The following is a 27,280-nucleotide window of genomic DNA, read 5'->3' as shown; positions in this document are numbered from 1 at the left end:
GTGCTCAATCCTGAAACAGACAGGACACACAGGATTAACGCAGGGCTTTGGTATGAAACAGTCATTTCGTGGGCGTCACCGTGTGTTCCGCAGGCCGTGAATTAGTAATTACCAGCTGTGACTGCATGTCACCTCTAAGTTCAAGGGTCACGTAACAAATGGCAGTAAACGCACGTAATTTGGAATCCAAAGATAAAACAGAGGAGTGGGAGGTGGCACGAGGGGGTCCTGGGCCCCGGGCAGACAATTAGCACGTGACACGATGTCGCCACGTGTAGGCGTGCTGTCAGATGCAAGGACCAGGCCTCGGTCAGGCGAGGCCTGATTCTTCATCACCGAAGAGAAGCAAGTACCAGAGGTAGTGCTATGTGGAGATAAAGGCATGCATATGCTCGTCACGAAAAGAAGAAACGCAAACATATGAATCAAAAGCACGTAAGACTTCGCCAGCACTCAAAGTAGCACAGTCCTTGTCACAGGTGTGTGCGCTTAATGAAGACACACAGCGCTTTCATTCGGAGCTCCCAAACTTCCTAAGTACAGGAGTAACTCCCTCATTTAAATTCAGGGTTTTTCTTTGAATTCTGGATATTGTAGTTTGATTTAATAATGGTATCAAAAAATGACCACAAAAAAAAAAATCACAGGATATAAAGGAAAAAACTGCATTCAATGAGCTACTACCGCATGAACCTGGTAAACTTAAGAGCTGTGTTCATTTTATTTTTAATTATTCAGTAGTAAAATGCGGAGAAATTTTTAATTATATGATCCTCGGTTTAATAGCTACAGTGCTGGTCGGAATTCCGTGAGGGGGGCTTCCAAATTTCCATAGACATTACAGAGTGCAGAACTGCAGCTGTGACATTTTGCAAACATATCTGTGCCAAAGTTCTGGTGCAAAAACTGCACTGTACCACTGGTTGGCGAAAAAGCACACTGCACAACTGCACCAACTTGTCCCATATTTCAATAACAAGTACTAGTAACTTAAGTGAAATTAACACCATTTTTTTTTCAAGCACCAGGCAGTTCGGTTTGTAATGTGAGCTTTATGAACAGTGTATAGTAACATCAGAGCAGAACCAAACAGGGTCGGGTCCCAGAAGCTTTGCTTGAGCCGGAACCAAGCTCCTGACTGCCACTTGCGAATAGTCCGGACTGTATGCGGATTCAGTGATTGGTGCTGCCGAGGGAACACATGCAACAAGGCCCACAAGCCTTCAGAGAGTCTACTTCCTGGTGGAACCGGCTGCTTATGCCTCACTTCATGTACAAGCTTCTCGCTCTTGTTTCCAAGTGGTGTCCTGGTTGAGAGCCCATTGCTGCCAGACTCATCATCTTATCAGGGAAACAAGAGAAACACGGACTCAGCATGTCACTTGAAAAGTTGACCCGAGATAAACTGGGATTTGGAAGTGTTCTTGACATTCTCAAGCTCTACATTATGTAAGATAGGAAGGTCTATGCATTTTATCTGTGAAATGCAAGTGTGTAATTATAGCAAATGCAGCCATTTATGTGACACACAACACAAACCGATTGATTTTTGACACTTGAGTGTTTGTTACCACCCGATGGAACCCATTTTATCAATCTTACAATAAGGAAAGCTTGAATTCAGATCATGTGACGCACAGGTGAGCAGCTGGTTCATAATACGCTAAGCTTTTTTTTTTTTACCATATTTGTAAGTCTTAACCAGCCGCCTACACAAAGACCTCTGCAACATTCTGATTAACCCACTGAACTATCTTACACAGGATACAAATCTGTATCCTACACGTTACACCAATACTCTGCAGTCGGCACATTAACCTTTTCCATTAAACGCTCAGCTTACTAGATCTATGAAGGTTAATATTCTCACAAATCAGCTTCAAGCAGGATTCTGACCCTGTCAAGGGACTGAAATTGCACTGGTCATAGGTCTCAACGACCTTCGGATGACACCAGATCAGGCTGGCCTCGCAGCAATGATTTTACTCAAGCCGCCTCATACGAAATGTCATGTTACCTTTTTAGTAAAGGCGGAGCAGAGTTGGGGTCATCAATAGGAAAGCACTGGATTAGATTTGTTCTTTTTGAACTAATCAAAGTCAGATGGTTTTCTTGCCCTCCTTCAGGTCTGATCCTAAAAGTTCTTTTGGTGGTGTCCCCTCAAGGGACATTTACCCTAGGTTTCACGTGGCTCCCTATGCCGATATCAAACGTTCATTCAATGGATCTCGAGTGTGTTATGCAGATGACACAAAGCTAATTTTGAAAATGGGTGGAGAGAGTGAAATGGCTTTTTGCAATTTCCACGCTTGCCTTAGCGGAGTAGCTGATTGGATGACTACAAACTGTTTACAGTTGAACTTTAATATGACAGAGGTTTGGTGGAACGTGGCCAGCTTTCTGTAAGGACATCTGGTTGGTGGCCTAATCCTATAGGTTGCTTCCCTCTCCTGCTAAGATTGGGAAAAATCTGAGGATCATTTGATGATAGGCTTTCATCATGAGCACACGTATCCAACTTTTCAACCTCCTTTTTTAATGAACTTTTACAGAAAATTCAACCTGTTGTGCCATGTAATATGCATTATACCATCTGACAAGAGATTGTAGGGTCTTTGAAACTACCATTTGCCCAAAATGAGACAGCCCGTGTGTTACTTCGGCTGCCTCGCTGGATCCCCCGTCGGGACATTTTTGTTCCTAACACTGGTTACTAGTGTAGAAGAGGATATCTGTTTTATGGCCTTGCTTGTTAGGGGCCAACAGGCATGTGTTCTCATGGTATAACTCTACTTCTGCATCTTTGTTGGTGATCCCAAAGATGTGAAAAAATGAATGATGGGGGGGGCCTTCTCATACCAAATGGCACATTGTTGGAACAGTGTTCCTCGCGAAATTAGGCCCATCCACAATCTATTCGTTTCCAGTAAGCGGCCGAAGACTTGGCTTTTCAGAATTTAGGAAATACTATCAGGCGGGTGCCTCTAATATAAATTAGGGCCAGGAGTAGGACACCTATGGGCAATTATATGCTCCACAAACACTACGTAAAAAAGATGTTTCAAGCCTATGACTACAGATTGCAGAGAAGTCTCCAGGAGCTACATTGACAATATTGCCCCCAGCGGCTTGCTGGATACACATTGGTTTTTTTTCAGCAGAAGCTTTATGTTTAAGCACCAAAGCTACCTTAAACTTCATACCATTTGTGAACAAATACGTAATCAAGGACAGCTTTACTAACTCTGACTTTAGTGTCAATAATAGATATCTTCTCAGGGTGACATTTACAGAATCCGCTGACGACACTGTCCTTCATCCGGAGTACTGTCCCCCCCCAAGACTCGGCACCTCATAACTCCACTATTCTTCTGCCCCACGCCCCAGTTTCCAGACAGTAATCTAGTCTTACACTCTTGTTGTAGCCCTGCAGACTTCCCCCGTCTGATACACAGATGAGCCAAAGCTCTTAGTGCCAAAGACTGGATGTCCCAGACCCACAGAAGGTGTGTCCCTGAGAGTGTCACTGTGGCGCTGATTCACCTGCCACTGACCCATGGTCCACGGGAGACAGCTCTGGGGCAAAGTGAAAGGCGTGTGTTGGCCCAGGACCATAGGTCATGCTCTACCCCTTATTGAGGGCCTCGAAGCACTAATTATATGTTAACATGAAGCAAGTTGGCACGATTTATGGGAGTCTGTAGAGGGAACGAACATTTAATTTGAACCCTTTATCTGTGTCATCGATATATAGGTAGGTATTGTGTTAAATTGCAGTATTTCTATAGCGATGTCTTACTTTTGTCCAGGCTCCAAAGCGCTTTCGAGACCATCCGGTGAATAGATGCAAAGTTCAGAGAGTGTAGGTTTTATCAGAAAGAGTTATAAAATGTAACGCACCATACTTTGTCCTGTTGTAGCCTGTTCGGTCTCCTTACACTGCCGGGGGGAGTCACCCTCCTCTCAGGCCTGTGTCTCTATGCAGCTGTCGATCTGACGGCGGTTTCCCTCCGGATACTGATGAGGCGAGCACAAGTTCACGTCCGATAAAAAACAAGGCCCTCCAACGTGGGCTTGTGTTCGGGGTGATTTGCGGATCTCCCTACAGCTGGCGGCATGGGATGCCCGAAGCAAGTGCCGACGCCACTGCTCTCCGAAGTTACCCGTACCAACGGGTGGGCGACGAAACCAAGGTCATAACATAGGGGTGCGCCTCGTTCCCCGCAAATCTAGACGGCCAGCGCTCTAACCAAATATGCGGCAAAAATAACCGGGATGACAGGGAAATGTGTGGACATCACTGGTCGTGTAAACTTAACGGTGCGTTTTTATTTCGGAAGAGCCGGGCGCATTTCTTCTCACCCGACAAAGGCTTTGCTGCCTCAACGTACAACACGTCCTAAATGTCAGAATTGCACCGCAGCACAATGAGGCGCTGTGTCCCCCTCTCAAATGTGCTGCAGCCAAATGACCGATTTTTATGGGGCTGACGAGAGGGTCGTTCTGCAGCCCCCCCCCCCCCCCTACCCTGCCAATTACAAGCCTCACATCCTCATGGCAAGTAATGCGCGTCCATGTTTTAAAAACCGAAACAAATCCTCAAAATATAAACGAAGATCTTGCCCTCTGAATTAATTTGTTCCCATCTTAGACTTCAAGAGAGAGCATCCAACAGAGAATCAAAACAAGCATTGTCAAGCGCAACAGGTCTAGCCTTGCAAGCCTGCTCTTTTTTATTTTTTTGTTAGCAAATGCAATAGATATTACAGTTTTAAAAGTGAAAATAGTAAAATTGCCAGTTGGGGAGCTACAGGACCCTCACAGAACAAATAAAATAGAAATGAAAGACATATTGGCCCATCAAGCCCAGGTGCATGCTGTCATTCTCAGGGTACAACAGACAATGGATGAAAAGTGGGAGACCTATTACCACACGGATGCAGAAGCAAAACGAGAGTAACAATATAACAGGCCAATGGATGAAGAGGGCAGATCCAAAGACTTTATTGATTTACATATGTATTTATAAGGGTTTTTAGATAACACGAAAGACGATTCTAAGCCAGACCTAAAAATGTGTTGTGTGCAAGGACAGCAATATAAAGAGGCTGTGGGTTCATGACTTTATACACTTGTATCTATCACCATCACTTATAAGAATATGTAACTAAAGGCACAAGAGGCCAGGGTGGCATTCTACTGTTCACCAACCTGGGGCACAAAACAAGGCCTAACCCTTCAGTTATTACATACGACAGTGTGGAACTCAAATTTCTAATACTGATTTAAGATGTCTGTATTTTCTCCAACTATAAGGAACTCTGGAATCTTTAGAAACCACGTTTAATATGTTTACTTCTGTGAAATCAAGCAACCTGTTGCAAGTCCTGGTAGGAAGACGCTAAAATGCACACAATGTGCATAGATCTGAGAAGGCTGTGGAGTGAATGTGGTTCCAACACCTTTTTCTGTAAACATAGTGCAGCCGAGATAAAGTACACACCATACAATCAAAGTAAAATAATGTCAATAAGTACTTTTCGGTGCTCGGTACAAAATGCATTCAGCACAGGTTATGTGATGCAACCGATCCGGTTTACAAAATAAGGGTGGGCTCAGGCCGCCATCTTGTGTTTTTTTTTTAAAGAAAACTCTGCATTCTACAGGTTTGAAAATGCTCTTTTAATGTTACTGCAGTACCAGTTACTGCAAAGAGCAGCATGGCATCTGACTGACGGAAATATCTTGTGTGTCCACCCAAAACACGCCGAGTACGGAACAAGCACGTCACACCTAACTTCGAAAAGGACGTTTAAGACCAGGGCCTGCGGGCAGACTACAAGGGGAAGAGTCAGATTCCACAAAAATGTACCACGGACACCCGAAGGAGCTTCAAATAACTCGTTTTTGAATACCTGACTGAAAAAGGCGGTGCATACCTTTGCACGGCTCTAAAAATATGATTATATATCTGGGAAGTAAAAGAAGATCTTCTTACACAAGCTGGCGGCGTTACTCCTTGAAGGCTCAAACATGTAAATTCAAAGGACAGCATAGCTGTTTCAGAATTAGTTAACTTACAGATTAATGAGCCAGACGATCGCATCCTACAACGAGGGGTGCCGCTTAGACGGGCCACGCTTCATGCAGCAGCTAAGACCCGGTTTGCTTTACACAGCATTAGCGTATTAATACGTAAAGTAAAATACACCACGTGGACTTGTAGAACCGAGGACATCGCTAGGTGCATTATGCGGCAAGTTAAATCTCAAGGAACTGCTACTTACTCCAAAAACGTTACATATAAAGGAGTAGTGAATTAAAACTGTCTATAGGATGTTATACTCGGTTGTATAATCCTGAAATTACTATTGGGTGTGAACCTGAAGAGCAAATATGCAGTACAGGCAATCCCGTGCTACGATAGTGTGGAACAACAATCAGGAAAGTAGGGTGATATGAGGCAAATTATTATTTTTTTTTAAATCGCTTTATGGATGAATAATCGTTTATTGTATAAGATTCCAAAATATCCACTACAATAAAATCTCTTTACACATTACCTGGGAGCAGGCGCGCAACACCCATTGGGCTCACGGGGCTTCAGCCCCCAGCCCCCAATTCCCCCCCCCCCCCCCTCGTGCCTGTCAGCCCGGGCTGACACAGCTTCGCGGGCTGGCGAGCATGTAATTGCAGCCGCACCCGAGTACTTAACAGGTCTTTAAAAGACCATTTAGTTGTAGATGAGGCTTTTGTTGTGTGGTCACCCCTTCTCACAGCCACTTTGTCCGTGATTGGAAGAATTAGCCCCCCCCCCCCCCCCCGGAAATATTTTCAGCCCCCCCACCGAAATTCGGCTCTAGTTGCCCGCCTGCCTGGGAGCAAGGTTACTTCTGGTCTTCGGGTGTATGCAAAAACGATAAGCAAATCAGGGATGCCTAACTCACGTGGAGTTAAACCCTGCCCTGCTTATAAGAGGCGAGACACAACATGCAGCCTTCGGAGACAGCTTGGAGAAAATGAACTCTCGAATCGGCCCCACAGATGCCAAACATATTTCAGGTAAAACACTTCCTCGCCAGGACAGGTAACCTCAGTCACGGCAATGTAAGTGGCGGGTTACCAGGTGACGCCATCTCACTGGTGCATAACCCCATATTGGAAGTTCCATCAACAAATTGTCTTTTCTGGCGTCTGTATTGTTTTTGTTAAATTTAACTAAACTACAACTCCCAGAATGCAATGATGTTGCAAGCAGAAAGAACAGGACCGAAATCAACTTCGTGGAAACAGCAGGTCGTTCATCTGACATGCAGCCATCTCTTAACCGGATATACATGCAAAGTCAAAATGTCAAATGCATTTTTATTGCATAGTTAATTAAAACTTTCACAAAGCGAGAATAATAATAAAAGTCTTTCCATGCCCACCATATCAACGATGTGAGGCAGACCCACAGAGCGCAGTGCTTCACATTTTGTAGTCATTCTCACAATCGCCTCTTCCTGACATAGCTAAAGTGATGTCTAAAGAGATGCTCCTCGTCAAATGGCGTTCCGCTTAAATTCATCTGAGGTGATGTCAACGCAAATGAAGTCTAAAACTTAATGAGGCACAGGAACAAACAACAATCAATGTCACGCGACTAATTAGTTCCTGAAAAGATGACCACAGCAGAAAACATTTAGTTGAGCACTGCATGTTTGTGGTCTCAAGTAAATAGCTTGACACGCTCGTTCTGATTATTGATTGGCTGGCCTGGCACAAATAAATTATGGGACTGGGTGAAAAACAAACATCATTTAAAGGTACAGAACTTCTTCCACAAACTTTTGCCAGCATTGCTTTTAGTCAGCGGACTTCTCTGTCGTGGTCTATGCAGGAATTCTGAAAAGATAAGTTTTACATCCAACCACCATACTCGCGTGTCATCTAATGGGGACACTGCAAACTACAGTGTGACAGCCATATTGCAAGCACTGCAGTCAGTGTCAGGCAGGAGCCATCATACCTTTCAACCTTTAGAAGCAGCTGGGAGGGGGAGACTCCAATTTTTTTTTCTAAATCAAGGACAGACATTTATTTAGTGGTAAACATCGGAAATCACACAGCCGACCGAATAATAAAAACAGATTTAAGCTAAAATGTCGAGGGAATGCACCTACTAACGAACACGCTATCGAGAACCCAGATATCACGCCGCTGTGTGAAGTGCATACAGGTAAAAGAACCCAAATAACAAGTTTGAGGAAACTTGGTCTCGCATTTGATTTCTGACTGTGTCGCAGCTAAGAAATCATTTAAGCTAGTCACCAACATTCTACATTCATCAAGACACCGCTGCCCACGCAGATGCAAGCATTGCAACGACAAACTCCACATACCCGAGAGTTTTTTAATAGTCACATTAGGAAGGGCGGATAACGGCATTCAGACACGGTTTTTTACATTCTCCGAGCAGATAAACAGAACATCATCTGTGCAGAATATTCTTCAGCAGCCAACTGGCAAGATTTACTTAATAGGAGAAGTCTGTAGTAGCCTGTTCCAAATAGCATTATGATGGTAAAGTCCTGAGGAAGACACGGACATGTGTCGAAACGCGTAGACAGGAAACCATCCATATATGAATTATTATTAGCATTCATTTTTTATATTTCCTTATGCATATGCTATAATGCCATATTGTGTTATCAATTGACATGAGTGATTCTTTGTTTTTATCAAATATTATCCCATGTATGTGATTAAAATGTACTTTTGCTGCTAAACAGTTGTGTATTATTTAATTTTGTGGCTCATTTGCCATTGTTTATGTGCTAGTTAACTATCGAGGTTTGCCTGGGTTTGTTTATTAACACACACGAGGGAATGCACCTCTCCAGGTCAGAATGACATTCCTGGTGTCGCCGGGCCTAGAATTACTAGGCGTGCAACTCCAGACCAGATAATTCTGGGCCTGGAAATAAAAGGCCTGGACTTTAGGGCAATAATGCGCGGACGGAGGGGGGGGGGGGGGGGGGGGGGGGGGGGGAGAGGGAGGGAGAGAGAGATTGCAGGCTGCAGTTAAGCTTGTCACCCACTCCCATGCACCAAGGACAGAATGAGGGGAGTAGAAAATTCTCTCGCTCTCATCTTCTACCCTCCCCTGTGACCTCCAAGCCTGTCCCAACACCAAGATCTTAAAAATAGCCCCACACATACGTGCATGTGGTAAATATGTGTGGTTTTGTGCCTGTTTATTTACCAGTGGAAAGGGAAAAAGATGCAGATCTGGATCCGGTATTCTCAATCCCCAAATAACGTTAATGCCATGGATTTAAGTGAAGGGATACTAGTCGGAATTAGAAATTCCAGTCCTATGTTATCCAGTGACCTCATAATGGGGGCCTTAACACAGTTTTAATACATTCATCTCCAACTTTCCAGAGTTTACCTCTTCTGCCACCATTTCTTATCATTGGACAATCTAGCAGCTTTGGACATTTATACCTTGTTTGGACTTGCAGAATTTTGTACAAACTTTCTCTAGCTGCCCCACTTTATTCACTCTTACTCAATAACCAACTAGGTATCTTTCCTAGATTCACATGCTTTAATCAGAATAGCTAGCAGTGTAATACATTAGCAATAAAATAAGACATAAGTATGACAGCGGATGGTGGGTGGAAGATTATGAATTGTATGGTAACAGACTCACCTTATTGGAAAAGATGCTGAAGTACCGCTTGACCCACAACTGCATCTGTGCTCTGTGACAAATCCAGACAGTAATGCAGGGTGAAAGAGTGCCTGCTCTTCCAGGTTGCAGCACGGCATATACCTCCAATGGGCACTCCAGCAAACAAGGCTGCTGCTGTAGGGACTGCTCTTGTAGTGTGTACTTTATCCCTTCATCTTTAAGGTTTACCTGCCTTATAATGGCAAAACCGTATAGCTATTGAAATCTACCTTGCTATGCTTGGTTTGCAAGCTGGTCCACCCTTGTTATTGTTTGCGTAGGCCACAAAAAGTTGAACTGTAGTATGGAGATGTTTTGTGAGATGTAAGTAAAACTTTAAGCATCTCTTGACATCAAGAGTATGAAGAGTGGTCTCTGATGGTGTTTGAGGATTGGGAAAGAAAGTCTTTAGCAGAACTGGTTGATTGAGATGAAAATCAATGGGAACCTTTGCTTTGAATTAGGGATCAGTCTGAAGAATTACAATGCTATCTTTGAATTGTAAAAAGTTTCCTTAGTGAACGCTTGGAGTTCGCTCACTATTCTCGCAGAAGTAAGAGCTAACAGCAATGCCACCTTCCAAGTGAGGAACTTTAGGTCAGCCCTTGGATAGGTTCAAATGGCCGTTTTCATCAATTGGGATAGCACAGTGTTAAGCTGCCATGCAGGTGCCGGTGACTTTATTGGAGGATATACTCCTAATAGTCCTTTAAGAAATTGAACAACCAATCTCGGAGGCCACAACGAAGGAGATCCCAAGGTTCGTCTGTACCTTGAAATAGTGGCTAAATGCCCTTTGACGGAGGTATGCCCCAAACCAGATTTGGATAGAGATTGCAAATAAAGCAACACCTCTTCTGGAGACAATATGATAGGATGTACATTAGATTTCTCGCACCGTAGACAAAATAGTTTCTATTTGAGGCGATCTGTTTTGTTGGTAGAGTCAGCTCTGGTCCTAGCGAGGATATTCTTACAGTCCTCTGGAATAGTCATGGTGTTCAGGAGCCAGGCTGGTAAATGCAGAGAAATCGGGTCTGGATGAAGGATCTGCTTGTTGTTCATTGACAACAAGTCCATCTGGGGCTGCAACTAAATGTGGTTGTCCTCAAACATGAGGAGCTCCATAAACCAGTGTTGTTTGGGCCATCATGGAGCAATGAGTATCAACTGGCATGGTTCCCTTTTCATTTTCATAAAAAGCCTGGAAATAAGAGGGATCAGTGGAAAAGCATAGGCATAAATCCCGGACCATATTATCAAAAAGGCATTCCCCGCCAGGATGTGGGGGGCAACGAGGCCTCCTAAACTGAGCTCCTGGAAGATGGATATTGACTGGTGCATGCTCCAGGAGAAAACGGTGTACGTGGCACGTGGATGCCCACGGAAATGGATTGAAGTGTGGTCCAACTGGAATGAATACAGAGGCAATATCTGTGAACCCCACCGAATTGTCCCGATTGACGAACCGCTCGCACTGTAAAAGTAATGTGATGCACTGTTACGCCTGCGTTTGTACTATATATGCGATTTATGCTCTTTGACTTCCCGCAATGCACCTGTGAATGTCGTATGCCTTGATAGTGATGTCTGCCACCTATTTTCTGTTGCTAATAAAAAGAATTAAAAAAAAAAAGGCATTCCCCCAGGACCCTTCTTGAGGATACCAGCTGGCGTAAAACAGGCATTTCTTGTTCTCTTGAGATTTGAGAAGAACGAGTCTGGCCTTGACCCATCGTTGGAATATGGCAAAAGAGTTGGTTCAGTTCCCCTTCGTGACAACGCTCGGTCGTTCTGCTCAAGGCGTCTGCTAGAGAATTGGTTTTTCCTGGTAGGTGTTCCGCTCTTATGGTCACTTCATGATGTAATGCGCATTGTCAGATAGCTTGAGCTTCTTGTGAGAGAACTTTGGGTCTTGTACCCTCTTATTTGTTGAGGTAATGCATACGTGTTATGTGGTTTGTTCTTATCAACACAGAAGGCCACTGAATTCTCAGCAAGAATGCTTGGAGAGCCAGCGAGATTGCTCCGAGCTCCAGTAAGTTGATATGCATTCTGGACTGTTCTAGAGTCCATTTACCCTGAATTTAAAGATCTGTAAGTGAGCTCCCCACCCTTGCAGAGAAGCGCCTGTTGCAATGACGTACTCCAGAAGGGGAGATTATTGGAGCTTGTCCACCAAGAAAGACCTGTTTTCATCCCTGGGGTGATCTGAATGAGGTCAAATTGTCCTTCCACCTCGAGCCACTGTGCGTCCAGTTCTACCTGGAAAAGACAGGTTTTGAGAGGAGCATGAGGCACTAGGAGGATGGCTGATGACATCCTGCAGAGTAGAGACTCGATCAGGTGAATTGAAGCACACTTTATTTTTGAAAGAGAGCGGGCTAGTATTGAAAGTTCCTTTTGCCTGTCTGCGGACAAGAATGCCTGGTCTAGCAATGTGCTCAGAGTTGCTCCTAGAAAGGTTATTCTCATTGAAGGAGAAAGGAGAGATTTTTTGAAAGTTGGCCTTCAGGCCCAAAGTTTGAGAGAGCTGTAGACACTTTGAGGTATCCCTCGATGCTTGCTGGATGGTATGGAGCCTTTATTAGCCGGTCGTCGAGGTATGGGAAAACTTAGACATTTGTCACAGGTAGGCTGCCACTGGGGAGAGACATTTTATAAATATTCTGGGACCCGATTCGAGACCAAAGGGAAGTACCTTGAATTGATAATGAGTGCCAGCTACTTTGCATCCGAGGAATTTGCAATGCCTTGGGTGGATGGGGATAGGGAAACAGGCATCTTGGAGATTGAGGTTGGTCAGAAAATCTCTGTATTTGAGGAGGTGGAGGATTTCCTGGAGGGTAATCACAAGAAAAGATTGTTTCTTCGGGTACTTGTTGAGTTTCCAGAGATCCAGACTGGGGCGCCATTCCCCGATTTCCTCATTATGAGGAAAAACTGGGGGTAAAACCCCATTCCTTTCTGAGGATGTGGACCTTGTTCTATGGTTCTCTTTGCTAACATAGCCAATATCTCCTGGCAATGAAGATGAAGACAACATGGCAAGAATTTTGTTGGTGGCGTATGAGGTTGAATCTGAATGAACTCCAGGGTACCTTTTAATCTACGTGGAATAAAGTCATGCAGGCATGCATTGAAATGTTGTCTTGATTAGAATGATATAGGTATGAACGCTACCTTTGTGAGGTTCCTACTAACCGCTAAAACAAAATTAGGTGATTACATTTTAAAATGAAGTAGTTTAATGAAATGTTATGAATTTTATGGTGTAATGTTTTTTTTTTTTAATAGTTTTATACATGACATTTTATGTGTTTTCAAAATTGTAAGATTTTAAATAATCAAACAAAGGGTTTCATCTAAAAAAAAAAAAAACTAAAAAAAAACTCCAGGGTATTTCCATAAGCAACGAGATCCAGGACCCACTTATTGGTAGTGATCTTTCTCCATTGATATAGGTATTGGGCAATTCTGGCTCCAACCGAATGATGATGTATAGGTGGTGTAGCAGACACTTTGTAATTGTAACTGTGTTTTGTATCGCGCCAAATCACCGACGGGTCTCAAAGCGCTACTGACCAAGTACAGCAACAAAGATGGAATGAAAGTACGTGGGTGTCTGATCTAAATAGCCGAATATTGAGATGGAAAAGCGTCCTTGAAGAGTAAGGTTTTCAGGGACTTCCTGAAGTGGAGGAGGTTAGGTTCTCTGCGAAGCGCCTCTGGTAACTTATTCCAGGTAGTAGGGGCTTGAACTGAGAAAGATCTGCCTCCTTTAGTTGTTAACTTGAAGCGTGGGCAGGATAACAGAAAAGATCCGGACGATCGCAGGGCGCGCTTTGGTTCGTAAAGCTTGAGCCTTTCTTTTACATAGGCTGGCGCCTGTCCGTGGACTGCTTTGTGACAGATACACATACTCTTGAATTCGACTCTCTGCGCTATAGGCAGCCAGTGTAGCCTATAGAGCAGAGGGGAAGCATGAGACCTCCTCGGCAATCCAAAGATCAAGCGTGCTGCATCATTCAGGATAACTTGAAGACGATTGATGGAACTCTTTGGGAGGCCGAGGTACAGCGCGTTGCCATAGTCTATTCTAGACACTATGGTGGCTGATACGATGGTTTGCAGCATATTTCTCGAGAGCAAGGGGGCGAGTTTACGTAGTTGTCTGATCAGGTTGGTACAGGAGCCAACTACGGTGGATACTTGGTTGACCATCGAGAGTTCCTGGTCGATTTTCATGCCGAGGCTCTTAACACTGGGGCAAGGCTTTGGGGTAGGCCCTAACTCTTGTGGCCAAAACAAATCATTCCAGGGGGAAGTAGAGGTGGAAACTACAAGCACTTCCGTCTTATCTGGATTGATTTTCAGCAAATTGGACGACATCCAATTCACTGTAAATCGTAGAATGTCTTGGGCCAGGGACTGAGCCGATGGAGTATTATCGATACTCAGCAACAGTTGAGTATCGTCGGCGTAGTAGAAAACTTTACACTTCATATTTGCCAGGGATTCAATCAATGGTTGTAAGTACATGTTAAATAAAAGCGGAGAGAGTGCTGATCCCTGCGGGACTCCACAGGCCAGCATGCCCACATCTGAGACCTGGTCTGCCAACTGGATCTTCTGCGTCCTTCCTGTCAAAAAAGCTGTTAGCCATTTAAGGGCTTGCTCTCCTATCCCACACCTAGCCAGTCTGTCCAGGAGCAATGCATGGCTGACGGTATCAAACGCCGCTGAGAGATCTAATAAAATCAGGGCGCTTGGCTTTTTACCGTCAGCCATGCATCTTAGCTCATCTAGTACCGACAGCATTACTAGTTCTGTGCTATGGTGGGCACGAAAACCAGCTGTATCTCTGGCAAAAGCACCATGTCTTCTTATCGGTCGTTGCTTGGAATAAGGTGGAGGTGCTCGATACGTCTGGTGCTGTTGATAGGCAGGCCAAAAGATTGTGGTCGATACCTCTGGTATCCACCCAGATACGAATATTCTCCTTTCCCACAAGCTCTGAGAAAAGAAGTTTTACGGAACAGGAGGGTTCCTAGGGACCTAGCTGTCTCCATATCAGATTTTATTGCCGGTAGGGGTAATCCATCTGCTTATCAAATAAAGAATTGCCTTCGAAGGGCATAGCAAGAAAAATAGGTTGAACTTCTGGTAGGAATGAAGTAGCTTTGAGCAAACTCCGGTGGCGAAGAACAGCTGATCCAGCTAATTGATCCTGCGAATTCCCAGAGTCCTATGGAGGCAATGTCCATTGAGCAGTCAATCATTTCAAATGCTGATCTTTCCTTTTCCTTTGAGGTCTTTGTAGCTTCAGCCTTTTCGTCTTCCAGCAAGAAATTCAAGTATGTGGCGATGTCTGACAATATATGGCGATCATATCAGCCAAGAATAGCCAGAGAATTTGCTGCGTGGACAGTTGTACCTGACATTACTGTAAATCTCTTACTATTATTATCGAGAAACCTGCCCTGCCTGTCTGGTGGAGTAGAGATTGGAGTGGAAGAATTTTAAGATCAGTGTTGTGCAGCGTCAGTAATAACCAAATAAGGTTTTGGATGTTCTATAAGACAGGCAGGCGAGTCTTCGGGTGCCTTATATTTCTTGTCAATCCTAGAAAGAAAAGCAGTGGTAGTATCTGGCCTTTTCATAATTTTTACTCCTTCCTCCCAAATATAATCTATAAATCGGTATTACTCTGACAGTTTTTCTGGATTGTTCTTTAAGATCATACAGAAAGCAGTCTGATTGCTTGACAGTGATTTGGAGCTGGAAGCGTTTGGTCTCTCTCTCCATTAGCATGTGAAAACCACCAAAACCCTCCAGTGGAGGATCCACTGGTTATGGTGCTGGAGGTGAAGGTGGAGTGATAAGGTAACCATACCATTCGTTGGGGACGGTCTCATGGTCTGGCATGTCACATTCTTCCCTTTCTCCATCATCTGCAGTAGATGGGTCAACTTGAGAAGGCATGGTGGTGTGAGATTGTGAGGTCATTCTTGGAGTAGGTCAAGGTGGTATATGGTCCGGTGATCTAGGTGCAGACGTAGACAACACCGCAGATGGTGGTTGCACTTTAGCAGGTGTTTAAAAGCACCTGTAGTAATTCTGAAGCATGCTTGGCAAATCTTGTACTAATGCAGCAGGAACCTGGGACATGTCTTGTGGTGGTGGTGAAGGAGAATAGTGATAGTATTGCTCCACATATTGATGGCTTTGATAAACGGGCTCATAATAGTCATCTTCTTTGTCCGGATACTTTTTGTGCAACTCTGAAGGACTGTGAGCTAAAAGGACCTTGATCCTCATCCTATGATTCTTCAAGATCCAAAAAGTGGCTGAGTGATAGTGAGGATACCTTACTAGAAGATGTGTATTCAGGACGAATACTTTCTTGCAATAACAAAAGTATTGTTGACGGTAGCGTTGACAGTGCGGTCAAAACTAACATGGGTGGCTTCTTCTGCTGGAGTTTCGATGGTGACGATGAAGACTTCTCTGAGAGTTGTGTTGTCGACGGCGGTACTGATGTCGATGCGGTCGTCGACGGTGTAAGTACAGTTCTCGTCCATGTCACGGTCGTCATCAAAGAGGTGTACATCGTCGACTGTGTATTAGCCGTTAACGAGGTGGTCTTCATTGACATGGATACAGTCATCGTTGAAGGGACAGTGAAAGTTGATGGTGAGATTATTAACGGAATGCCAGCTATTGACAACATCTTGACTTTAGGGGCCGTCAACAATGGTTTTAACGGCATTGACGACGTTTTGCCAGTTGGTTTGCTCTTTTTTAAACTGGTTCAGAGGAGGATCAAGGTTTTAATGACAGGGCTATAGATGGAGTAGATGGGTCAGATTTGGAGTCAGTAGAAACCCTTTTTCTTTTTTCGTCATGAAAGGAGCCTTCTGAAGGTCCATGGTGGGTCTTTTGTAAGGGTTTCTTGATCCTTTAAGGTGATGCATGGGGTGACCTCTCCCTCTTCTTAGATGTATGTGAGGAAGTAGAACACTCACTACTTTCCTCCTCAGAAACCACAGCAGTTTTTTATTTGAATTCCTGCAACCATAGTAAAAGTCTTCTCCCACGGTCTTTGCGGGTTTTAGTAGAAAAAGTTCCGCATATTTTGCAGTCTCATCTTGTGGGATGGATGAAGGCAATAAACACATTCTTTATGAGGATCTGCCAAATGAAGCCTGTTTTTTTACCACATGTGATACAAGGTCTAAAGGGTTTTTTCTTGACACGTTTTGACATATTGGAAGAGCACAGGATCAATTTGGAAATCACCAAATCTGAAGTATTGAGCAGAGCTCAGGGGGACTCCCTCACACTTGACATGCTGGGAAAATCTGAGGGAAGATGCCTCTCTTGGGAGTGTTCTAAGGGGCTGTCGCCTGGTTGGTCATAGTTCAAGTTCATCCTTTTTTTAATTTTAAAAAAAGGACATAGATGGCTATTAAATTGATTTTGCATTGCCATTATAGCCTATGATACTGGTACATACTGCTCTATTATGGTACCATGGAACTCCCACTTCGACGACGGGGAAAGATTCAAGCATGTGAATCTATGAAAGATACCACAATACTGGAGGAAAGATAATTAGCTCTAAATATTTTGCCCCAGGATAAATGTAATTTCAAAATTATACTCACAAGGGTTTCACAACCACATCAGCATTCAATTTGCTTGCCTATGGCTTTCTCACATAAAAGAGGGAAAAAAGATACAAGGACTTATGATCTCTGAAAACTGCGTGTAAGCCAGAGCTTTGCATTCTAATGGCGTTCTGGTTTGTGAAGCGAACACCATTGTGGTTTCTTTGATTTTCACCATTAGAGATAACGCCACTCCGTGTTCACTGAACTAGCACCTACTGTACTCCTATGCACTGTAGCGCACACAAAGGTTTGAGTGTAGGCATGGGTAATGCTTGACTTTATTAAGCACTTTTGTTCTCAGTCACTTACTATTCAAAATTAGTACCTTAGTCAAAGAATTTCTTCTTGTTTTCTGTCAATATTGTAAACCCAGTTACTAAGTGCAACAAATACTCCATCATCCTGACAAAACACCCACATGGTCTTTGTCAACTGGGTGGGGTGCCTACATTATTGCCCTAACTAAGTTTTCCTTTAGCTTAATAGCATGAGGTGTCAAGAGATTAACCAAATACTTGTCAAAAACTTACATTTTTCCCTTTTCAGGGTCATTCCTCATTCAAGCAACATAACAAACTATAAACAACATTTATCCTGAGTTTTATGATAGATCAGGACACCAGTCAGAAACACCACAACACCAGAAATGGTATTAAATAATTACATATGTTTTTGGAACACACTAGCGGCTGAACTAAGACCAAAAGGCAAATGGGGATATGTAACAGCATCAAAGGCAGTAAAAAAACAGAGGTTCTTGAATTTAGTCCCAAACGTACTTGGTGTAACACCGCTTTAAAGTTAATATTAGTTAAAAAATGCTAAAACATGTCTTGTACCTTGAGAATAACAGGCAATATGAATGTTTTTAATTATTAAGCAACGGTTGGCACATAGATGCAAATAGGCCTTCTTTTTCACAATTACCATTGGGGCAACCCACTCCGATAAGTTGAATGATTCAGTCAAGTTATCCTTCCTTAGTTGCCCTAATAACTCTTAATTTTACTCTAACTCTCAAAGGTACATTTTTGATCTTACGATATCAGCCTTGAGAATAATGTCAAGTTCAAATTTCCCAAAATAGCAAATTTCATACTTAAACAAACCTGGGGGTTTTAATCTATATCTTTACCATAATGGACATGCCTGTCCTAAGTCTCAATACAATTTGCGAACATGCCTAGGTCTTTCCAACCTAATCTATTAGTTTTACTGTGCTACGTATGTTTTTGAATGAAATATGTTCCTCAAAATACCTCAACACATCAGTGCTATGCTCACCAAACACAATCAGATTCATATCAATCATCTTCAATGTTATGTCTGCCTTACATAAAATAGCTGAAAGTATGCTTGCTGTTCAGTGATCATGAATCTGAAATAAAGTTAAGTTTGATTGGTCCCATTTAATTTTCAAAAACACAATCTACAATGGCTTCATCTACATTTTGTAACCTTACAGTCAAGACTAGTTTCTTATATGCTTGTTGATCTTCTGCTAACCTCGTGCACACAGGGCACCTGCAGATTTGCAGAATACTTGCACATTTTCGTGAAGTGCCCTTTTTAAAAAATTAACATATCAGTATTTGGTAGCAGGGCATGTCGTGCTGCTGGAGTAAGTTTGATCTACACTCATGAAAACTTTTCTCATCTATCTGGAAATCACTATAGGAATCATTCTTTACCCCCGAGAATTCACTTGCCTATTCACACCCGTCTCATCATGCCAAGACAACACTGGGGCTAAAACCATCAAAAGTTCTAAGCATCTAGTTGCATAAATAGTTGCGTCCAGAGTAGGGTTCCTACAATACAATACACGTTTTCTTTTATTTGCCATAGCAACCGACCACTAATTAATCCTGACTGTACCGATCTATGTGTCCCTCAGACTTGCACACGGATGCAAGTATGCATAAACTTGCTACTTAACTTTCACTGGACTACTGTATTTTTGCCCTCTGTTGTCTGCTAAAACAATGTACAGCGATCAACACAAATAATGCTTTTTGTTGTTTCTCGATTTTGGCACTCCACCACATACTCATCCCTCCTCTCACAATTCTTTGCATTTGGTACAATTTTAGTAAAATGTTTAAGATTTACTGTAATGGTCAAATATCAATATAGTGCTATTTGTGTATGCAGTGGTATTTGGGTGATGATCTACAGTGGGAACATATTGTTTTTATACAATCTTATTCAATACACGTACAAATATTATACTACATTTTTTAGAGATTTACGAATGAAAACCATAACATGTATATCCGTTAGCTGTAAAACTTTTTGTATTTAGTCTTGGGGTCAAATTGGGTTTTGCAGTATGCACAAGATTTCTCATTCCTGAACTGCTGCAATAGAGACATTACTTTTTTTCTCCAGGGACTTTCTTTTAGATACAATATTCCCTTTAATCGCCCTTTCATTCTTTAGAAATAAAAAAAATATACCATGGCAACCCAGGAAAAGTGTAGTCTCAAAGAATAACTGTTTCAGGAAGAATGATCTGCTCCGAGTCAGAGAAGTGCTGTAGTATGAATGCTGTGGTATGAGATAGATCAATGGACATCTTGTCAGAAAAATGGCATGTCCTTACCTTATTTGTACATCGAGCATCACCTCCCTCTTATCGATTTCTTTTGTGTACGCCTTGATGCCATTTACTTTGGGACACTAAAAGAGAGCAAACATTGTAGTTATGGAATGGCATTAATTGACTTTCAAACATTTATTTCAAGTGTATTCAAGTTCAAAATGAAACCAAGAAAGGCTTGAAAATAAAAGATAAGTCAAATGTAGGAATATCCTGTACATTGGTGGTGAAGTGCCTGTCCGCCAAACTCTAAGTCAGCTGGGCCCTAAAAGAGAATTCCATTACTCCCCATAATAGAATAGGTGGAGATTTATCATAAGGAACACCAAGACACCACCCTTCATCAAAACTACCACCACACACTTTACCATACAATATTCTTTCCTACACCTTACCATGCTACAACTTTTTGCATCTTACTATACTATATAACACATATCACATGGTACCTGTTCACATGGTACCTGTTCACACGCCATCTTCCAGTACCACATCAACATCTAATCAATACATTGCATCACACCAGACAATATCACAACACACCATACCTCACTAAATACACATTGCACCATCAATCACTACACCACAGAATACACCCCTAAATCAAACGTCAAGGAAAAACACCTATAACATCCACCACAAAACATTATACCACAGAACAGGGCTCTGGACATCGAAAACAGAACACGAAACCTAGCCACTTCATACAATCAAACACCACTTCACAAGTCTCCAAACCATTAAACACAAGCACATCAAACAACATCATTATGCATCACAGGAAGCACCACACAATTCAACACCACATCTCAACATACCACTTCACAACTAACGGTCCAACAACATTAAATTGCAGCAACACAGCACTTACCACATCTCATAACACCACCATCTCATGATATCATAGCAAACCACACAATCTAACACCACAACACTCCATACCACACTACATCCCACTACACATTATCATGGCATTTCACATAATCCTAGACCACCGCACAGACAACACTAGGTTATAATATGCCACAATACTGAACATCATTTCACACTACCATTGCACACCCTAACTGATGTGATATATTCGGTTTGCTGCCAATGTTGCCAAGGCACTCTCTATCTAAGGGACACCACATCTAATAAATCGTTATATATCACACTGTGTTACTTCACACACCTCCCTATACATTTAACATCTTTCAACTGAAGACCACATCACATTATAACACAGCTGATAACATCACACTGAACTGCTGCGCCCCATACAAGGCAGTACATGGAATAAAATGAAGCTTTACACCTCAATCAAAACAAAACATTCTATTTTCTTGTAGAACCTCAGGGATTTGCTGAGACACCAGGATTTGCTTTGGTGTCAATTTCATGGGTGTTATATTGCACATTTAGGAAAAAAGGGGTAAGAGTAGCAGTGGATGAGCATGCAACCCGCAGGCAAACTATGGAGGACATATGCAACCAAAGATTGAGATCACCCAACTCGGACTATAACCAATGGATCTGAGGAAAATAACACACACTACAATGCAACAGTACAGAGAAGGGTACAACACATACCCTCATCTCCACATGCTACCATGAATTGACAGTACGTCATAAGCTTAGCTTCCTTTAAAGACTTTTGAGGTGACAACCCACGTTAAGAAGCTAGCAGTCAAGGGAATCTAGAGAAACAGATAAAGTATAAGCAAGGACAAAGGAGCACCTACACAAATCTCCCAACCACATTATACCATAAAAGACTTTACATCACTACACCATTGAACACAATATGAGCACACCCCTTTATGTGACACCACTCCATCACACTACCACTTCATACTAAACCACAACTCATCATGCCAAAAAAGAACTGTGCAATACATTACATAATCAAGAATTATCTATTTACCATGAAATAGCAGTTTTACTACTCTAACCAGTGTTCATTAGGAGTCAGTTTTTATAGCCTGACAATATTTAGGGAAGGATTAGAAGGAACAGACCTGCTCACAATGTAGGCTCCCGGCAAAACATTTTTCACTGAGAAAAGGCATGTTTTCACAGATGGAGTAGGTGCGAGTTGGGTGGAAGCGAGAATGTTGAAGGTGATTACCAAATGTTTAACTTCCGATTCCCTTTTAATAACTGGCCAACTCAAATTTGTAGTCTGTATTGTTATATTGGAGGTTCTACTGTGTACTCTTGTCTTCTGAAGTTATTCTTGGACTGATTCGATGGTGAGAATTTCAAAAAGAGCATCAACTTTTATGGTCTGTGTGCATTCTTTTTTGCGTTCTCCAGCAATTTACAATGAATTTATGAAAGCATAATTGTTTGGTTCATTCGCAGCCCTCATCCTGCTCCTCTTTTTAAAAAAAAAAAAAACATTACGTTTTTTCCTTTTTTCCCAAGATCACAGGAACATGGATCCGTATAGTGCAATTTTTTTCAGTACATTGTAATCAACATCCTACATTATACATGTAATCCAAAACTGCAAATCACAGGCATTTTTTGTAAATTACATTACATCGTACAGCATATAAGACATGCATCTCCGCACAGTAACAATCTACAATGAATTTGCCTATAAGTGGAGGTAGAAACAACTAACAACCTAACAACTAAACTACCCCAACCGCCCTCCCACATTTACCCGCATCCTGCTTGTATAGAATCCTGAACCACCCTCCAGAGATCCCATTCCTACAACAGATCCTAATGATGGGATAATTCCCTGGAAAAAAGTGGCTTCTATGTATTTCAGGGACACGTGCTTGAGAGGGTGGGAAAAGGTATATCCATTTTTGGGAAACATTACAATTTAGGTGAATCACCTAGGAACTTCAAATACCCCTGGAGCATTACAACAAAAATTGGGCAATATTTCACTCCAGTACTTTAGGGGAATCCCAAAGACATTTAGCGAACATGTATTTGATATGTCGGGATATTGTAATGAGGTTGGGTAATTCATAAAACATCCACCATCTCATTTTCCCAAAAAGCACAAGTTAAATCATTTAAAGGATGGGGCATAGCGGCTAAGGTGATTGCTATTTTCTGTATTCAGTCCTTTCTCTATCCTCTCCCCAGTAAGTGGAGCTTCGGTTCCCTGGGCACCTGCTACCAAATGGGTCTGCTCAGCAGACCACAGCAGCAGAGCTCCAGTAAATTACAGCTCTCATTGCTGTCCATACGCCACTGAATCAATCGTTTGCAGTCACCTATGAAGAAATGGTTCTAGAAGAATCTGCAACGAACGCTACAAATTAATTATAGGAAAGAAGCGAGAATCAGCTGATAGAGCGGCCCATACCACTACTTTGCTGACCTTTTAGTAATGGTGTGCATGAAACACTGTACGTGGAATGAGACAAGATCATCAGACCAACAGAGCGGTCTCGCGCCCAATAGATCTACTTGTAAAGGTGCATTCCCGCACAACTCCGCGAACTGAACAATGTAAATACATGGGTCAAATTTAATGAAAAACACCTAAAAAAATACAATACCGTTCAAGGCACAAAGGTACAGAGAAACAGTAGCGTAAAGCAAAATAATTGCTCCCCTCCCCACCCCAAGTCAACCACATCTCACAGATCTACATTCGCCTTGGTATCAATGGGGGCATTCCTGAGGGGCTGTTGGACGCCTTGTGAGGTGAGGGACCATGTGCACCACTGGGGCCAGAGTTATGCCACTGTATATGCATTGGAATGTGCCGTGGCCTAACACAGGCCCAGACAGCGCCAGTGGGCCCCCTCAGCACGTTACTCTGTCCGAAGGGCACATGATGGAGCCGGAGGGGGCCCCTTCACGTGCCTTGAAGGGGGTGGGGGCTTATATTTCGTTACGCCAGTGGGAATGTGCTATGTTTTACTCAGATTCCTGCGTCCATCGAAGAGAACAAGCATTTACAATACAATAGGTCTCGCAATTACATTATTTTGAGCTATTTGCATTGTAAATGACATTGTTTTTTATTTTTTTTTCCTTTGTAAAAAACAAAGAAAATGCTCTAATGCAAAATGGCAATAGCTAACTTTTTTGTAACTGCAAAATCTATCGCATTGCATTTGTACTAGTGTGAGTTATCGGTAATGTAAATGGTGCTGATCCTTTCACTTAAGAGGAAGCAAAGCAATAGGTTTGGTACTTTTGAGATTTTGAGCTATCGGAATTGTAAATGGCAATGTCTTTTATTTATTTATTTAAAACACCGAGTAATAAAAGAAATTGTCATTTACAATACTAATATGTTAAAGTTTTAAAAATACAAGACCTATTGCTATGCCAATGCCTGTTTTCCAATGTTCGGGGGGACAGGACTGTATAATATTTATTGTCGTATTGCTAGATTTATAGGATTAGTAAACATCCGGCACAGCTTTCGCACCGTTTCACTATTGTCTCAAAATTGCATGTCCAGCACGACAGGCACCTGATGGCTTCCACGGGTGTCCCCTGAAGAACCAAGAAACCGGTGGGGTGTGCGTCTGTGTGCAGAGCTGTGTGTGTGAGGTGCCTGTCTGTGTGTGCAGAGCTGTGTGCTGAGATTGAGGTCTAAGGTGGGGTGCCCTGATTGCCACAGTCCTCTCCCCTAGCCGAAAGGCCCGTAATGTGCACGGAGCGCCTAGAGGCCCGACGTGTGGAGCCATTTAATATAATATATAAAGTTGCGGTCACTGGAATTCTCTCTTGTTTTATTTGTAAGAGGCCCATCAGCTTTTTGCCAAAATCCTCAGAACTGATCTTTTTTTTGTACAAAAACTAAATACCGTGTTTTCATCTATGAATTTAAAATATATATATTGTTTTTTTTTTACCAAAGGAGAACCTTATTTATTGCTTTTGTCTGTGGAAAAGAAAGTAAGACTTCTTTTTTAATTTACGATACGTCATAGATTTTTTGTCTTGACCATTCCGTAAAATGATTTTTTTATTGAACCTCTTTCTACATGGTCTTAACTATTGTAAATACCTTAAAATAAACCCATGTCATTTTTAGCCCAAAGTACTGTTTAAAGTGTTTGCGTGTTTTATTTATTAATTTACCCAGAGTATACAGTGCGGCGGCGCATCCTTCATTTAATCTAAATTGTAGGCAGATATAGTTTTAATAGGCTCAGCGGTGTGAAATTCATTCGCTGTTAAATTTGGAAGCCCTTGGAAACAAGGCAAATGTCAGTATAAAGCACTATATAAAATACAAAAAAAAAATTTGACATTTTACTTTATAGCAACTTGACTAACATACACCTACAATGTCAATCATACATTTTAATATAAAGTCCTAAAGGAGCATTCCAGTGATAAGAAAAATATATGTTTTCCTACTCATTATTGCATTATCAATAATAAATAGAAACATGTATTCTATTAAATATATTTTTTTTTAAATAATCACTGCTGACCAAATCAGAAGTGCTTAGATGTAAGCTGAATACCTGTACTAAGCGCTTTATAAATATAAATGCTTCACGTACTCAAACGTAAATACTTTTAGAACAGCCTATGCATTGTGTACATTAATATGTGAGATCAGAAAATACTATTTCATCTGGAGCCCTGCAGCGACGGTTTGTTATGAGTTCTGAAGGGATTGTCGGCGACAAGAAAAAATAGCAAACACTCCAACTAGAATTCATTAACAAAACTAGAAGCGCTTCGAGACATTCAAATTGACAGTAGAGAGCCTAAAAACGTAGACTTATTGATGTAGCTTTGCTCAACTTTTTAAAAACCAAGGTATTGCCATGTACATGTGTACACGGTGACACTTCAAGATAATCAAGCCAATAAGAAAAGCTAATTGCTATATTAAATATATATATACATACATATACATACATACATACATACATACATATATATATATATATATATCAAAATATCAAAGAACTAAAAAAAACTTTCGATTGGCTATTAAGGAAACTCGACACTAGTGAATTCTTAACTAGTTTATTGTCAAGCCAACACGCATGCTCCAGACATGGAGCGAAGCTGCAGTCAGCTCGGCGATCAGCTGGTAACTGTCATCTCTGACAGTTATCAGCTGGTGACCGCACTGCTGGGACGGTGTCCTCGCAGGGACACTAACGAGCACATTAGATAAGGTGTCCTGTAAGGGACACACGTATAATAAACACAACACATCCCCCTCCTTTGGGGAGCAATGGAACCAATGGAACTAGTAAGGAGCGAAGGGGTTCCGTTACCCACATACATAGTCCTTAAGTTTAGCCGGAGGTCCCAACAGTCTACCAGCCCTGCTGGTGTCCACAGGTCGCGTCAGGTCACAGGTTGAAATGGCAAGTAGTCTGCGCCTTGCGCCTGCAGGTCTGGATAAGGAAGCAGAACAGTCCGCTGGCTGGGTGTCTTCATGCATACCGTCATCACTTCTCATCCCTGGGGTTGCAGGAAATTCAATGTCAGATTCAGTGTCAGAAAAATATAGTCTTGCAGTACTTCCCATCTGCGTCCTGGATTGCTCTGCAGTGGCATCTAAAGGTGTGTTGTCCACTCTATCGTTTCCGGGATGTTTGTGGGCTGACAGTGCTGAAAAGTGCCAGACCTTCCCATCACTCAGGCGTGCGGAATTACAGTACACTTCACGAACAGTAAGAGGTTTGGTGTATCTCTCTTGGCCCTTGCCGACATGTCCACTCCTTCTTACCTTCACCACATCGCCTGCCTTGATTTCCACCTCCTTGCACCCATGTTTTTTGTCATAGTAATACTTGCTCCTGGTTTGTGCTTGGGCCAGTTTTTCCTTCACCATCTCTGAAGACCAGTGTACTCTGCGGGCAGCCTTAACCCAACCCACATTGTCCTTTGTAAGTGGGGTCCGTCCGCGCATAAGTTCAAATGGGCTATGGTCAGTAGACTCACATGGTGTAATTCTGTAGGCCCACACTGTTTTCATTATTTCTTTCTACCAGTCCAGTTGGTTTGAGGTTGCAATCTGTATGATACCTTTGAGTACTCTGTTAAATCTCTCTACAGCACCATTGCCTGCTGGGTGGTATATTGACGTTGTCTTGACTCTGCGGGCACATTAGATAAGGTGTCCTGTAAGGGACACACGTATAATAAACACAACATTGGCCTATTAATAATAAGAAAAGGAGCCATTATTGTCATAACTGTTACCTGGTAAATTTTCCATTTATTTTCTCAACGCAGTATATTTCTGGCGCTCTGGTTTTCTTCCCATTGGACGTCTGCATTATTTTCAAAACGTAGTACATTTTTATTTTAATTTGATATGTTCGTGTTAAG

General features: G+C 42.3%; 1 protein-coding gene across 1 annotated transcript in view; it reads right to left on the bottom strand.

The window, feature by feature from the left end:
- ESYT3 (extended synaptotagmin 3) overlaps positions 1 to 27,280 on the bottom strand; it is a 241,697-nt gene that overhangs the window by 132,265 nt on the left and 82,152 nt on the right. Inside the window, exon 4 of the mRNA XM_078682402.1 lies at positions 20,003 to 20,079. Coding sequence (XP_078538528.1) covers positions 20,003 to 20,079 — 77 coding nt within the window. The remainder of the gene's footprint in view (positions 1 to 20,002; positions 20,080 to 27,280) is intronic.

Source organism: Lissotriton helveticus, chromosome 3_1 (genome assembly GCF_964261635.1).
Source record: "Lissotriton helveticus chromosome 3_1, aLisHel1.1, whole genome shotgun sequence".
NCBI classification, from domain to species: Eukaryota; Metazoa; Chordata; class Amphibia; order Caudata; family Salamandridae; genus Lissotriton; species Lissotriton helveticus.
This window is presented reverse-complemented; position numbering and strand designations above follow the sequence as displayed.